Genomic DNA, 17,450 nt, shown 5'->3' on the forward strand with positions numbered 1-17,450 from the left:
GTGAGAAATCTGACTACTGATACCCGATAAGCCCCTTACACCACCACTTGATTCCTGTATATCCTTTCTTTCCTAATCCTACTGGGCTGCCTATGCAATCTCCCTCCTGCAGTTACTTAGAAGTCCCAGTATTAACTCCTTCCTCCCCCCCCCACTCCCATCCGATACAATGCTGCAGGAATCAAAATGTTGGAGTTCCTTCTGTCCTTTCTTATAAGAACTTTATCATTACTGTCCATCAGCTGCAACTCTGGCCCACTATGTCTAGCAATAGGATGTTACTTGTGCAAGGACCACATACATGATCAGGTCCTAGATAGATGAAAATAATTTGATTACTGTTCCACCACTACTCTCCTTTCCCTTCACACCCCAATATCATCCCAATGAGCAAGTACACAAGCTTTTTTCCCCTAAACAAAAATACTATCAACTCTGAAAATACTTTGACAGAAATAACCGTTTGAAGCAACATTAATTCAATTTCTGGGAATTTTGTAAATAGACATCAGCTTTACTAAAATTGACTGATATTAGCTTCTGTTTTGCAGATTTTCATTCAATATGAAAAGAAATATTTTCAGTTTTATTTACATCAATGAACAATAAATACCATTTTCCTGTTAAAAGAGGAAGCTGGTAAAACAAGCACACTGGCCACTGTAATAGCAAACTGGATATTTAAATAGGCATTAGTAGAGTGCAGTTTGACGCGGTCTGCAGTACACTGAACTGAAGCAGTGGACACATTATGGTGGTGGTTAAAGGAGAGTGAAGCCTGCATTGTCCCTGGAATGGAAAGCATACATGCTGCCATCAGAGAATGTTTTAAGCATCATACCAACAAAAAGCAAGAATGGAAAAACAGTTTTAAGCTAGTCTACTGAAATAGAAAAGTTGTGTAATAGAGACTTAATCCAGAAATGGTTTGGGAATTGCTTTGTTTTCCAATTGTTTTTCATATTCAGCCAATAATGGACCATTTTGTGTCTGTTTTTCAGACTGTATGTTGATGACCTGAAACTCAGAACAAACAAGCTACTTGGGGCTTAAATGGCTACCTTTCCCATGTTAGCCCTATTCTTACCTAACTATTGTACCAGTTACATAGTAATGTTTGTGATACTTATAGGTGGTCACTTAAAAGTTTGTGGAGCTGAATAAAGTAATGGCAACCAATGAACATGCCTTTTTCTGGGACTTGTTGAGTGCTTTCATACCTATCCTGGGAATATATGGACGTTACTAAACAGATATTTGAAAAAAGAAACGTTAAAGATTGAGAATGTAACCTAAGAGTTCTCTGATGGCTGCCCACTTTAAGTGTTGAATGAAAGCAGGAGACACTAAATGTTTCATCAATCTGTAAGAGAGTAGAAAGACAAGCAGGCACTGCCAGTCTGTTTAGTTGTGTGGAGATAATGCGTTGTGGAAGGGATACTAGGTTAGGTGTCCACAAAGGGGGGAGGGAGGGAAAGCTATCCCACTCCAAGGGGACTATTCTGAAGATTCTCATAAGGAGAATCCTTTCCATACCTTACGTTTAAGGTATTAATTGTATATGTGCTAGAGTTTTAAAAACGCATGCATCCGACTGTAATCTACCATCTTGTGGAAGTGTAGCAGCAAAGCCTTAGTGTCTAGATGAAAACCAGCTTCCAGTTCTCTTAACTGTTTAACTTTTAAAATTAGTATTCGGTAATGCTTCTCAATGATATTGGATATGAAATTCTGTTTTAGCCACCACAATAAAAGCAGGCTCTACTAGTTTATCGTGTCTATTTTCGAATACCCAAGATGCTGGAGTCAAATGAGGTCAGCAGAACTGTGTTCATTATCATCAGAAGACTCCACCAACACCATTTTAATTCAGAAGCTTTCATTTCAAATACAGTTTAGTTAATATGCCATAAAAGGCATCTCTCCTAATGGAAAAATGGAAAATAGTTTCTATTCCGTGCACTGTTGTATTCTGCCTTTGCAACCTAAACACATTCTGGGACACTTCAGATTTGTACTCCAGCCTTCCAGGTAGAGCTTGAGCTTCTTTAGCTAGGTCTCCCTTCAGCTCTATTTCCAGTATGCTGTTACCTAGAGGTTAAACCTTCGAGCACTGCTTCCCACAAACTACAGCAGCTCAAGCCTCCCTTGAGGGCACAGTACAGTTATTTAAGTGTTATGAGGAAAACACTTAACTTACCAATATGAAACGAACAAAAACAGAAGAGTGTTCTGGGTACAAGGCACTTGGCAATACAGTCATAATACACAATCCAAAGTTAGGAAACAATGAATAACTGAACTGCAGGTATGCAAGAGACAAGACAGGCCTTTAACTGGGGAAGGAGATGGAAGGCTTAGGACCTCCATCCCAAAAAGAAAGTTCAGTTTCAAATGACCTATTTGAGGAAGATAGAAAACACAATTTGAGACATTTTCATAAGGACTCACCACCAAGTACATGCTTCAAGAACTTAATAATTAGCTTTTCATTCAAAAAGGGTTTTTTTCTCCCAATAGACTACTAAAAGGAGACTGGGTAGGCAAGGAGTAGAGAAGGGAAATACAACAGACCTTCATTGGCAGCAGAAGCAGGTGGTCAAATGAGACAGAAGAGACAAGGGGTGAGGTAATATCTTTTACTGGACCACTGAAGAAGAGCTCTGTGTGGCTCAAAAGCTTGCCTCTCTCACCAACAGAAGTCAGTCCAATAAAAGATATTAGCTCACCTACCCTGTCTCTAATATTCAGGGACTGACATGGCTACAACTACACTGTATCTGATACAGGAACCAGACTTCCAAAGGAAATTAAACTTGCTGCAGGACAATTAAGCTTTGTCTTCAGGTGACACCACGCTCTGAAATCTGAAAGTTCTTGCTGCTGTGATTGATGTTAATAACTTACAGGTCTGAGTCCCTTGTGAAGTCTAAGGGCTAGGGAGGGGTTAAGTCCTAAGACTGGAAGCTAAACAGGTTTGTCAAGTCAAACAACCCAATGTTTTTTAGGTTTTAAAATAAATCCATGTCATTGGGTTCATTCTGTTTATTTTTCCACATACATCCACGTTCTTTCCATTTTCCAGAGGCAGGTTCTCTGATCCAACAGTACTGACTGCAGCAGGTCGCCTGTTTTCCTTCACAATCACTTTCATATTGCAGCAGTGTCTGTAATGCTGTCAGATAGTTTAACTTGGTACCCGTACCCTACCTGAACACTAGCTACTTCTGCATGTGGTTCCTTCAGATACCACTACATTGATTCAACAGATGCCACTACACAGTCTGAGAGTCTGAGTTACGCAATATGAAGCTCAATATATGCTGTTTTAGGTTGGAGCTAGATACTACATTTCTGTGCTATCCTGTGTATACAAACACTCAGAGTAGTGTTAAAGATAACATCCATCCTCTGCTATTCACAGCCCTAAAACGGATGCATTACACAAACAAGTCAAAACTCTCCTTTACCTTCTGCTCGTCATACTTGTACACAGTTAAGCCACACTCTGCATTGATTTCATTGCGACTGTGTGAAAATGCAAGCTATATATCAATCACTACATCTAAGAGAAAGCAAACAGTATTCTTTCTATTTGATGTACATAAAAACAGGATCATGTGTTAATCCTATTATGAAAATACCGAACCAAAACTCATCTGGAACCTAGTAAAGACAGCAAGAAGTGTGTACAAAATTTATGACAATAAATAGTACAAACAGCAACTGAGAGTCAACTCAGCCTATGCATTATAAGTTTTTAAAAAGGGATGTTACATTCTTAGTGAGAAGTTATTTGGCTAAAGCTACTGCACATTAAGTTGATAACATCCCTTCACTCTGAGTGAGATTTACTTTCAGACCACCATGAAAGAACAGCTGCATCAGTAAGGTGCTGCTGCATCAGAGAATCTGTTAGGATACATGCTGTTTAGAAAAGAAAAGAAGCTCCATGACTTTATGGGAAAATCCAGGCTTTAAAGATCACATGTAACAACAAAATCAAAATGGGAAGGATTTGTACAGAAGCTTATGAACTCAAAACCGTGTAAGTGAGGAAGGTATTCATAGATTCCGAGAAAATAGAAGAAATAAAAAGTGGTTAGATCAGGAAAGCATAAAAACCAAAATAGAAAGGCACTCATGAAGAAGCCAGCAGTAGGATGCAGGAAACCTACTATAAAAGTAAAGGGGAGTGGAAGAAAAAAAAATCCAAACACTGTGCTTGTTTTCACATAGCATCTATACGACAGTTCCATAGATTTTCCCAAGTCCTTTGATCCTATGGAAGAGAGACAGGAAAAAGATGGCAAACACACTCAAGCACTACAACTGGAGGAACAATCTTGGGTTCAAAAAACAAGACAAAGGGTAGTAATATCAAGGGTCATGGGAGGGAGACAAGGGTCACTGGACTGCCTCTAGTTACTACAGTACTACTACTGTAGGGTACTGAACTCACTCTGAAGGACGCTTATCGTAGCCTGGGCTCGAATCCACGTTATGGAGGGATTTTGCCTCAAGTCATTCCTTCTGGGATCGTTGCTGGCCCTGCACTCGTAAGTCCCAGAGTCTTCCAATGTAAGGCGGGTTATTCTCAGCACACTCACGCCGTTCGCCCCGTAGGCAGTGTTAATGGTGACACGGCGCTTCCGAGCACCATCCCACAGCTGTTTGAAAGACTCAGCCCGGTTGACTTCAGCATACCACCACTGGATCTCTGGAGTGGGTTTCCCAACAACGTCACAGTACAGCTCAAAGGCATCCCCTGTGAGTTTAGTTTCTGACATGGGCGACTTGACAAACCCAGCTAGAGGGAGGGGCAGCAGAAATGCAGTGACAGACCAGCAAAAAATAACAGATGTTATAAAGAACAAAGCAAGTGAGTTGCAGAAAACAGACAAAGGATTAGATAAAAGACATCATCATTTACAGCAACAGGTGTTAACAAGACTTTTATAGAAAGAAAGCACAATACACAGAGTGCTTGCCAATTTTGTTAGTTTGAAGGCATGTCATAGTTTTCATACCGCAGCACACCCTCTCAAGGAAGCGTACTTGGGAGACAGACTATCAGGATAAGCATTTAATGATGGGTTTTCTAGGCTGTTAAACTGGATTATAGGAGGCTGTATCAGGGGAACCATATACAGCAAACACACATCACACTTTGAAACTGGAAAGTGATGAGATGGAGATATGGAAAAGTAGATTGCAAATTATGGTGGTCTTTTTCTATCTGCTTGAACTGTTTGGTTTGTAAAAGTGAAATGTACAACAGAAGCCTTTAACCCTGTTCATTCTCAGCCTTCTCACTAAAACAGAAAATTGATCAAACACCAACTACAGAAATAATAGCAAGCTTCTGTCCTATACACCTCTTCACCATGAACTCTACCTTGACCTTTTCTTCCATCTATACTGAACTTATGAGGCAGGGAATTCCCTGAGATATAACTGACCTACTTTCCGGCAGTAGCTAGATCATTACAGCTGAAAGCAGGAGATTCTCACAACCCCTGTAAGATATGATAGGGATTTTCGTCTTACATATACAGAATGACAAAATTATTTCACTAATTGAGAAACTGACAGCACTGAGTAACCAGATACGTTAGAAGAGAAATCATTTTGTACCTTTTGCAAAAGATGCATCGTCGTAATTCAGTATCAAACCACTGGAGCCCCTTTTGTGACATGAATTTCCCTGCTATTTACCAGCATTACTACACATCAGCGCATTTGACTTCATTTTAAGTTGTCCTACAAAGGATATTTTGGAAGTGACCACTGAAAATAGCACAGATTTAAAACCAGACTTTGTGTACTGAAAATTTTAGGAAAAAAATAGCTGGCCAGCTAGATTATGCAGCAAAACCTGTCATATCTATGCTGAGTTCTCTCTGGGCACCAGGGATCAGCAACAACAGCAAGCAGGGAGGGCAAACAAGAGTTGCTGACCTCTACATTACTGGTAACAGACTGCTCCACCACACACATACCCATACCCTTCCCTCACTCCGCCCGCCCCAACAACACAAACCATTTCAGAAAATGGTGTGGTGAGAAACAAGCCTTTGGTCTCTGTTATAAGGGGTTGGGGAGAGGAGGAATGAGATGCTTATTCCATAAAATTTTCTATGCACACTGGTTAGGTGAAAATTTTTTAACTCCTTGTCAGACAGTTTGAACCACATCCTTTTACTCCTATTCCAAGGTCCTCTCCTCTGCTACTCAATAGATAACTGATGAACTGGTATAAAATAAAATTCAAGTGAACAATAAATGCACACTGGAAAATTATTATTATAACAAGTAGCGTTTCTTTAGATTTAAGAGGAATTTTGTATTCATGTTACACAGGCCATAGGCAGCTGAAACATGGACAGGAAAAGCTTCTCTTGCTGTTCTAGCACTGGTTCCTCCAGAGCAATTGAGATAATCTGTTGCAATGGTGTGTAAACAAGGCCTAAAATTCTACATGCACAGACACAGTTTATGCCTAGATTAAATGTGCAAGGCCTATTTTGGTAATTTGCCAGGAGCCCTGAGGCTACACCTAACTTTTCTATTAAGTAGATATCAACTGCCTTCATCTTCAGTACAAGAGTGCTGACTGTGAGATTAGAGGTCCCAATACAATGTTCCATCGATCTGTGTAACCAGATCTGAATCTCTAGACTGCTGCTCTATACTGCAGACAAGGAAAACGACAAGCTGCTTTTTAGAACTTCTTGAGATGTATTTGGGTTTCTCGGTCTGAAATAGCATCGCACAGATGCTGCTGCAGCACACGCTCTAGTTAAAAATGGATTAAAATCTCCCATTTGTATTCTACAGTCATGCAAGTGAAAATATTCTGCCATGCATATAAGGCAGTTTAACACTAGACCACAACTCAGGAGATAATGAATTCCTTTCTACCACATAGGATATTTGGGATCGCAAAGAGCTCCCCTCAGAAAAGGGCTGAGAAGTCAGAGAAGTCATAGGAAACCTCCCTATGCAAAGCATACTCTGAAAATGACTTCTTAGTAAGGGACTAGCTGCATGATTAGAAATGTCATACATGTCTATCAACTTTTATATGTAACTCAGCACTTTGTATTTTCACTAGTTCAGTACCAGCCACACAACACTTCAAACAGCATCAGTAAGTTTCAGACAGTACTTTCAGCAGGCCCTTTCTGACAAGGAAAGAATCAGAGGAGGCAGCTACAAGCAGAGCTGAAATCCAACAGCTCCACATGCACTACTCAAAAAATGGAATACACACTGAACAGAACACTCTCCATAATGAAAGAAACGACTAGAAACTTGTCTGGAGAACTCATGCTGTTTGGCAGGTATGCCAAAGTTTGCCGTAAGTGTACAAAACCAAATAGAGAAAGACGCTGTACAGATTTCATTGCTTACGTAAGAAACAGGCTTCTGAAGCCAGAAAGTTTCCTTACTTTGTTTTCTCCCATAGCACGTATACCCTGGGTGTGTGTTGTGGGGTTTGTGTGTGTGGTTTTTTTTTTGTTTGGGGTTTTTTTTGGTAGCATTGTGCAGTAAGACAAATATTCAAGAGGTAGGTGCTAAAGAAAGCTTAAGAATACATTATTACTAAGAAACCCCACAAAAGAATCTCTCTCTCTCAAAAGATGAGGGAGAAAAATAGATCAAAGTTTGCATCTACTGATCTTGACATCTGTTTACAACTTAAAATTGCCCTCATTCAGATTTTCTAGCTGCCTACAACTTTCGAAGTTGTATGCACCCTTGTCACAAGTCCGTGATTTTTGAGAACCCTGAAAATAATTCTGAAAGAAACAGTTTTGCTTGGACTTTGCAAGTGTCATTATGGCACAGTAGGCAGCATTATGCCTAGTAAAACTTGGGCTGACATTTGATGCTGACGCTGTAGAGCAAAGGAGATAAGGGAGTGGTAAAGGCATATATTTTTAACTGAGGTCTTCAGCCCACCTGATAACTGTTCAAGTGCAAGGTAATGATCTGTGGCCCTTTGCAAGTTACAGAATAATCCTGGTGTACTGGACAAAAAGGGCTCAGACACTATTTACTGAGGATAAGCACATGGAAATGCTTATGAGAAATATTATCCCTCTTAATAAAACAGGTTCTCATGTCCCTGGCTGTGAAGAGTATGACATGGCAGCTGGGTTTCATTACAATCACTGGTAAGCTACTGACTGCTTTATAAACGGCTAGGGAGTGAAATGCTCCATGGAAAAAACAAATATTGTTCTCCTTTATGTGGTAACACACAGCAAGTGGAGAGTTACGGTGAAGTCTCTCATAAGGTCTACATGAAAATCTCAACACAGTTCCACGGTACACCAGAGGACAAGGGATGTTACACTACAGGACAGTCCAGGAAACTGCCATTTCAGGGTAACATTTACTTGCTGTCACCAACATAAAATGACCTATAAATTTTTGCAATTTGTCTCCTTCTACAGTGTTATTCTTCAGATAAAGTCATAGGTTTGAGTAATGAAAGAGATATTAGAAGCTTAATAGTTAAGATTCCTTTTTTAAAAGAAGTATGAGTAAAGTGCTCAGGAAAGCACAGGACTGACGGCATGGCCTAAAACTAGTCAATGTGGATAAGTTTTCCCATGTATGTCTCCGCCAATACATATGAAGTCTGACCTGCAACTGCTTCTGCTGTACCTGTCTAGGAACTGCAAATTACAAATTGTGCAGCAGTTGTACAATGTGGACACTCACTAAGATCTAGAATGAGAAATTACTTTCACTCAAAAGCTAAAGGAACACTTTTTCTGTAAGAACAGTTAGCAAAACTCAAAAACTGATAGAATATTTGAGAGTCAGGTACTCAGTTTATATACTGAAAGACATATGATGTAACATAAGTAAACTAACAGCACTAATGTTAGGACATCTTCGTGCTAACAGACGCAGATTGCAGAATAGGAGACAGGAAATTCTAGTAACCATGGTTAAAAAAAAAAAAAAAGTCAGATTTTACCCTTAAGTGCAATGCATTCATTGACTAGGTCTTACCAGCAAAGACATGAAATCTCTCAGCTGGACCAAGAGCTGCATTTTTGTCCAGCGTACTTCTGACATGCATATTCTATGCAGCTAATTTTGGAATGACTGATTTGCCAAAGATAAAGAGTGGTGCCAAGCTAACCTACCCCCTCCCCATGGCATATGTAAGTTATACAGAGCTCATTGGAAGAGCATTGCTAGATCAACGATCTCCTAATCTGCAGGCCAACTGGTAATGAGATGGTAACATGTTATCTGAGACATGGCAGGTGACTGGAGGAGGTTTTCCTCCCCCTTCCTGCTCGCTGTTTTGTCATGTCATCTTACCATTGCCTAACCCATACGTAATATGACCAATCATGTGCACAAATACTAACTGCGATAAGATTTTTATGCAACGGTACAAACCTTAGAAAGCATGTTTTAAATATGAAATGCAACTCTGACATCTTGGTTGGAGTCCAATTTAAACCCACAAAAGGGGATTCCTTAATGGTTGAATCGTCTAAATTTTTATGAGATTGTTCCTAACTTCCTTTCCACCTGCTCTTTCTAGCAGAAAGAGTGATTCTCAGTGGGGGAGACAGCAAGCAAGGAAAATATATTAGCTATCAGCACCTCTTTACAACTCAGCTCAGAATTCAGTAGATAACTATCTTTTGGTAGAAGAGATGGTTTTGATTCTGAACCATCTCTTACCTTTTATTACCAAGACTTCGTAACAGGTACATTAGGCTGGAAATGTATTGATGCCTGGAGGGCCAAAGCACCAGACACATTAATCTTTGTAAGCAGTTGTTTGGTCTACAGGAGGTGGTTTAAAATAAAACCTAGTCCTACCTGTATTTGCATGGGCAACCTTAATTCTGGCATTTTTCTTTCTGAGTGCTTGACTTTGCAACCTTAAAAGAGTTGGAAGAATATGGAGTGTAATTTGATTTAGGGTCCATGCTACACTACAAAAAGCTACTGCCAGATTTAACCATCTTAATCATGATCCCAAGTTGTGCTACAGTGCTGCAAAGTGCAAGGCCGGAGCATAATTCAATCCATTCCACATCATAAAGCCAAACTGTGTTTCACTGACATCACGGAGAATCACCACATTGTAAGGAGGTCCCACAATGTAATACTGTAGCTTTGTGTAGCTTAGACAGGATCTTACTATGTGAGCAGCAGGACAATGGAACTAGTCTGACCAGCTAAACTAAGCACAAAGTAGCCAGTAGTACTTCTGGATGACCAGCTAACTGCACCTCCATCCCCAAATCTGAAAGAGACTTCACTATTAGCATTTGGAATTTTATTGAAATAAGAAATCACATGGGTTCCTAGGAATTCTCAGAAGCGCCACTTGCACTTCCAGTTGCATCTTATTCAACACTCATTTTAGCATATTTAACTCCATTAGCCCCAGTTGTTACCATTACTGACATCACACATGCTGAAAGAAAACGGTAGTAGGAGCATTATTAAAGAAACTGCATTCTACTTTTGCTCAAGCTATTTCCCTCCCCCACTCTTCCAGCTGCAGCCCTCATTTGGGCTTTGGAAGCTTGAATACACTGATTATTTTGGCCACAGACTTCCTTCTTTAGTAGAGCACATTAATTATCTGTGACACTACAGACAAATATTGCATCTTCATTTAATCTGTGATAAATGAAACCAACTTAATTATAACTGACAATTTCTCTTCAGTTCCAACCTTGGTTTCATCTTTAAAATGGGCCAAGGATGTTAAACCATGTGTACAGGAAAACAAGGACAATCCCAGCTAGAATGCAGGAAGAGGTTATGCAAATTCCTTGTGAAGTTCTGAACAAGCACATCAATCTGAAACACATCCTGCTAGTACTGCCCAGCAAGCCAATTCTTAGACCACATTTATGTAGCATTTCATTTTCTAAGTGATTTACAGTCTTCACAACCCCATGAGGTAGGGTCATTGCCATTTTACAAATGGAGAAGCTGAGGCAGTGACTTTGAATCCAGAGAGGCGAGGTTTAGCATTTTCTGAATTCTGGTCCTGGAGTCAGATTTTGTCTCTCTTCTATTGTATGTCAGACTGTGAGGTGGTGACTTGTTGATCAGCGTTGGAAAGAACTAAGAGAGAAACAAACTTATTTCATTAACTATCTATCCAAGATTTGAACCAAAGATTCCTTAGGTCTGTGGTTCTGAACCTTTTCCATACCAGGACCACCCTTGTAATCCCTCTCCCATCTAGCCAGAAAACAGCCCCTCTTCCCCCAACCCTAACATCTATCATTAGGGACTAACCAATGAGGCCATCACCCCCAGAATAAGAACCTCAGCCTCAGATAGTAAGGTAGTAATTACATATACTGGCGACCTATTTGTCTTCTCCCACACAAGTCCTGATGGAATTTAAAATAAAAAGTTTGTTTCCTCAACATTCAAATATAATGTTTACTTCCATAAAGCAACACTTCCATGCATGATTAGAATGTGTGCATGGGTGGAAAGTCTCTTCATCTATAGAATCACAGAAGATTCGGATTGAAAGGGACCTCAGGATGTCATCTAATCCAACCCTCTGCTCAAAGCAGGACCAACCCCAACTAAATCTCATATAGCAAGGGTAGTCAATCATATTTTTGTCAAGGTCCAAATTTCTTGATCAAGGTATAATAAAGGTCCAGACTCCAGAGAAAATAAAAAATAAGATTTTGGGGTCTGTTCAAAAGCATTTGGCTGTCCGGATTTGGCCCACAGTTAGCCTATTGACTACCCAAAGTCTATAGGATCATCATATAACAGTCAAGAACTGCCCTTCTGAAATACATAACACTAAAGAGGGCACTATTCTCAGAAATACTGGTGCTTCTATTTAAGGCTGCTTCTGTTCAGCTTCTCCACTTTTAAGCAATATTCCCAAACTACTTTTCTTCTAAAATATATCCTCCTCTATTAACCACGCTCAGAACCTTCCCCCACCCTAATGAGTCCATTTCACAGAAATTATATCTATATTGTTTATGTATGAGCCAGATTAGTCACTTAGAGCTCCAAAGTAACTGGAACTTCCTTTGGATCTTATTATTGCAAGAGATTATGATCTGGGCAACCCTGTTAAGATTTCCTCTGGTGATAATCTTGCCACAACAGTCACGTGCCTGTACATATCTAGTAATTATAAGGTAAATTTAAAGAATTCAGATCCTGAATATTCTCCATTTGTGACAATATTTTGAACAAGCACCCCCTTAATCATGGATTCCAAGCTTATTTTACTTCGTTGACTCTTACTTGTTTTCAGGTTTCAGAATGTTTGAATAAGAACATTTTCAAAGCAAAATGCATCCAATTATGATTTTTACTGGAGAGAGATTGTAGTCAGAAGCACACACACATTAATGTTTAACTTCATTTACAAGTGACAAAGGACTTCAGATTTAACTTAGTATCGGGGGAAAATAAAAAAAAAAGCCATTTTCTGCTTTGTATTCCAAAGATTCTGAAGCAATTTAAAATATGCCTTGATGACGGTGCACAAGGCATAAAAATCCTTCTCATTCTTCAGAAGTTTGGCTCAGAGGAACTGACAATAGCTGTGCAGTAGTTTGCAAGAATGATTTGCAAGACACTAGTACAACTATGGGTAACAAGATGCTATTTTTATAGCAATCACACTTCTCAGACATATTCAGAAGTTCCAAACATAGCCTATTTTCTGTGCAGAGCTAAAGAAACACCACACTTCACTTCCAATGTTTGCTTTCTGTTGTAAACCCAGAATTACCGAGGGTATGTCTACACAGCATTTTCTACGGAGCAAAGGGAAGCCTCCCAAGCCAGGGTCAACAGATTCAGGCTAGCACTCTAAAAATAGCTGGAATCCACAGCGCTTGAAAAAGACTTACTAACCTTCTGTAACTGTTGTTCTTCAAGATGTGTTGCTCAAGTCCACTCCATGCGAGGTGTGTGCACGCGCCACATGCACTGGTGCCGGAGAACGTTTTCCCTCAGTGGTATCCATAGGGGCCAGCTCCGGCGTCCTCTGCAGAGGCACACAAATATGCCAGTATATAGAGTGCCGCCAGCCCGCACCTCAGTTCCTTCTTGCCAGAACTCCATCACCAGGGAAAGGAGGGAGTGCTGTGGAATGGACATGAGCAACACATCTCAAAGAACAACAGTCACAGAAGGTTAGTAACCATCTTTTCTTCTTCGAGTGCTTGCACATGTCCATTACGCTCTAGGTAATTAGCTAGCAGTAGCCCCTGGAGGTGGGCCAGGAGTTCATGGATGTACTGATTGTAAGACCACTTTGCCAAAACCCATGTTGTCTCGTATCTGCTGTACGATCGTGTAGTGAGACGCGAAGGTGTGTACGGATGACCAAGTTGCCGCCTTACAGATGTCCTGAACTGGCATGTGAGCCAGGAAGGCCACTGACATAATTGCTACCAGGAACGCTACCTTACAGGATAAAGTGAAGGAGGGAGCAGGAGGCCATGGGCTCACGGGGAGGGGGAGTGTCCCGTAAGCTTGGAGGGGACCAAGTTAAGGTCCCACGGTGGGACTGGGTCCCTAATATGTGGGAAGTGCTTCTCTAGGCCCTTTAAGAATCTAGTCGTCATCTCATGGGAGAAGACTGAGCTGCCTTGAACCTTTTCATGGAAAATCGAGATCACTGCCAAGTGCACTTTGACAGATGACACCACCAGGCCCTGCTGTTTCAGGTCAAGCAAGTAGTCCAGGACAGCAGGCAATGGGGTCCTAGATGGAGAAAGCTCTGTGTTCTTGTGCCCAGGAGGAGAACCGTCTCCATTTTGCCAGGTAGGTGACTCTAGTAGAAGGCTTCCTGCTCTCCAGCAGGATCCTCTGAACCCGGGTTGAGCAAGACCGTTCCTCTCTTCTTAACCATGCAGCTTCCACACATCAGTTACAAGGAGCCCAGGTTTGGGTGCAGTAGACGACCGCGGTCCTGAGAGATTAGATCTGGGCAGGCCAGAAGTACCCAAGCAGAGGTCACCGACAGGCTCATGAGCATTCCAAACCAATGTTGACGCGGCCACGCTGGAGTGAGCATGATGACCTGTCCCTGTCCCTCTTGATCTTGATTAGGATTTGATGAATGAAAGGAATCAGGGGAAAAGTCTATAGAAGCCCCCTCAACCATGGCAGAAGGAAGGAGCTGGATAGTGAGTTGCCATCCCGCGCTCCCAAGGAACAGAACAGCTGACATTTCTTGTTCTGCCCTGTCGCAAACAGATCCATTTGGGGAGTTCCCCACCTCAGGAAGACAGCTCTCATTACCTCTGGGTGCAGAGACCACTCGTGTGAAAGGAGAAAGATCTGCTGAGTTCTTGGTCCCTGGTAGGTGAGCAGCCTCTAGGGTGATCACATTTTTTACGCAGAAACTCCACAGGTCGAGCACCTCCTGACACAGTGCCGAAGACTGTGCTCCCCTTGCTTGTTGATGTAGTACATCGCCACTGTGTTGTCAGTCAGCACACGTATTACCTTTCCTGCCATCTGGGGGAGGAACACCTCACAGGCGAGAAGAACTGCTCTGAGTTCCCCCAACATTTATGTGAAGAGCCATATCTCCCGCGGACCAGAGACCATGCGTTCTGCGATGGCCAAGGTGAGCCCCCTCAACCCAGGTCTGAGGCATCGGATGCTATGGTAAGCGTGGGGTGAGGGGCCATGAATGGGACCCCTTCCAACACATTCGCCGAAACTGTCCACCAGGCTAGAGAGGTAAGTACCTGGGGTGGAATAGTGAGGACCATGTCTATTTCATGCCTCGACGGAAGTAGACCAAAGCTAGCCAGATTTGCAGGGGTGTGAGGTGGAGTCAAGCATGACTCACCATGTACATGCATGCAGCCATGTGACCCAGAAGCCTGAGGTACACCCGTGCCATGGTGAGGGGGTGGGTCGTGACTTGGTGAATCAAGTCCAATAAGGCCTGAAATCTGGCCCTGGGTAGAAATACTCTGGCCTTTGTGGTGTCGAGGATAGCTCTGATAAACTCTTATTGTTTGTACCGGGACTAACACGGATTTCTGTTCGTTCACCAACAGACCCAGATCTCTGCAGGTCACTAGCAGGACTGTGATGTTGTGTCGGACCTTACTCTCTGACCGACCCTTGACGAGCCAGCTGAGGTATGGGAAAAATCTAGATTCCCCGACGCTGGAGGTAAGCTGTCACCACCGCCATACACTCTGTAAATACTGGTGAGGCGGTTGAAAGCCCAAAAGGGGAGGGCTGCAAACTGATAGTGGCTGTTCCCCCAAGCCCCCATGAACTTCAGAAAGCATCTGTGACCCTGAAAGATGGAGATATGGAAGTAAGCGTCCTTTAGGTCGAGGGTGATGTACCAGTCTCCTGGATCCAGGGAGGGGATTACAGAGGCCAGGGACACCATACGGAGCTTCACCTTTTTGAGGTACTTGTTGAGGCGCAAGTCCTGTATGGGTCTCAAGCCTCCCATGGCTTTTGATATCAGGAAGTAGTGAGTAGAATCCCTTTCCTCTCAGATGTCGGGGGCCGTGGAGGAAGTCCCCAAAGTGCAACAGAGCTTATACCTCTTGAGAAAGGAGTTGCTCATGAGAGGGGTCCCTGAAGAGAGACAGGGAAAGGGGGTGAGAAGGGGAGACAGAAGTGAATTGCAGGGTATATCCTGCCACGATGATACTTAGGACCCACTTGTCCAATGTTATTGCCGACCACGCAGGCAGGAAGTAGGAAAGACGGTTTGAAAAGAGGCAGTCTGAGGTAGGCTCCTTCATCGAGACTGCTACTTCACCCTCGGGCACACCCTCAAAAGTTTTGCCTCCCACCTGATGGGTGGTGGCTCGAGGACGAGTGGGGGACCAATGAAGACTGGCCCTGACGGTGTTTGTAACTCCTATTCCTCTTTTTGTAGGACTTGCTTCTGGAATGGCTTGAGAAACGGTGCTGATGCTGCGGTTGGAAGTGCTTTCTAAAAACCTGGGGGGGGAGGGGGGGAAGGGGGTCATGTACAGACCCAGCAAGCGTAACGTGGCCCTGGTATCTTTGAGCCCATGAAGTTTGGCATCCATCTGGTCCGAGAAAAGACGTTCTGTCAAAAGGGAGGTCCTGTATAGACTGCTGGACCTCGGATGACAAGCTGAACGACTGTAGCCAAGACACCCTTCTAATAGGAACAGCAGGCACCATTGTCTTAGCTGCTGAGTACACGACATCAGAGGCTGCCTGAAGGGAGGCCCTTGCTATTGTCTCCCCTTCTTCCAGGATGGCCTAAAACTCCAACCTTTAACTCCCTGCCTCAGGAGTCAGCAAACTTTGATATTGAATGCTAAACATTAATGCTAGACATTAAACGCATATCTCCCCAACAGTGCCTGCTGGTTCGAAATGTGGAACTGCAGGCATGCTGTCAAATAAATTTTCCTTCCAAAGAAGTCCAATTTCTTAGTAACTTTGTTCTTGGGCTCATTGGCAGTTGACATGACCAGCAATCCCAGGGAAGGATGGGAGTATAAGTATTCAAAGCCCTTCACCGGGATGTAATACTTTTTCTCTGCCCAGTTCGAGGTTGGGGACAGAGAGGATGGGTTTTACCACAGAGAACTTCATCTTAATGACCCTCTCATGGACAGGGAGTGCAACTCTAGAGGGGGCTGCTGCTGCTGCGGCCAGGATATCAGTGAGTCAGCAGGGTCTTTCATCTCTTCCACCTCTAGACCCAGGTTAGCTGCCACCCATTTTAGGAGCTCCTGGTGGACCCTGAAGTCATCTCGTGGCATTGCACTAGCAGGGCCCATTACGGCCTCATTTTGGGAGGAGGAGGAGGAGGATGGTGGCGGGGGGGAGGAAGGGGTGTGTGTGGGGGGATGTTGCGGTCTCTCCTCCACGGCTTGAGCCTCCTCCAGTAAGGACCTGGGTGTCCCTTCAGTCCAGGACAAATCATCATCAAAATCTGGGGGAGGTCGCGTTGTTATGGCGAAGCGATGCTCCGATGCCCAGAGACCGACCGGTGTCAGGATGCCAGGGCAATGGGGAAGCCCCACGGGTTCCAAAATTGCCATGGGCCTGACCACTGTATGGGCGGCCAGCCACCAGATGGAGTGGAGAGAGGGAAACCTGTTGTCACAGCAGAACATCCATGGGTCCCATGAGAAGGACCTTTGTCCGGGTCTGATCCCAAGGCAGAGGACCACGGGGGTGCCATGTCCACTACCGGTGCTTTAAGGCGCTGGGAGTGGTGTTCTGGTGCCAGGGAGTGGTACCAATGAGCCGGCAAGCAGTACTGGGACTCTCCAGAAGGCTGATGCCATCGCGTCTTATGCCCTCGATCCCTGGAGCAGGACCTCGAGATCAGGGAACGGTGCCGAGAACTCTTTCCTACTCGCCGACACTCTGCTGAGTGGTGCCAAGAAGCTAGCGAGCTGTCCCTTGAG

The 17,450-nt window shown here is 43.2% G+C and overlaps 1 protein-coding gene across 1 annotated transcript in view; it reads right to left on the reverse strand.

Annotated features, from left to right (window-relative positions):
• The window catches only part of NPTN (neuroplastin), a 92,083-nt gene that overhangs the window by 49,222 nt on the left and 25,411 nt on the right, over window positions 1-17,450 (reverse strand). The window contains exon 2 of the mRNA XM_067543188.1: window positions 4,463-4,810. Within this exon, the coding sequence (XP_067399289.1) occupies window positions 4,463-4,810 (348 nt within the window). The remainder of the gene's footprint in view (window positions 1-4,462; window positions 4,811-17,450) is intronic.

Source organism: Emydura macquarii, unplaced genomic scaffold (genome assembly GCF_026122565.2).
Source record: "Emydura macquarii macquarii isolate MOO-44397 ecotype Brisbane River unplaced genomic scaffold, CSIRO-AGI_Emac_v2 contig_799, whole genome shotgun sequence".
NCBI lineage: Eukaryota > Metazoa > Chordata > Testudines > Chelidae > Emydura > Emydura macquarii.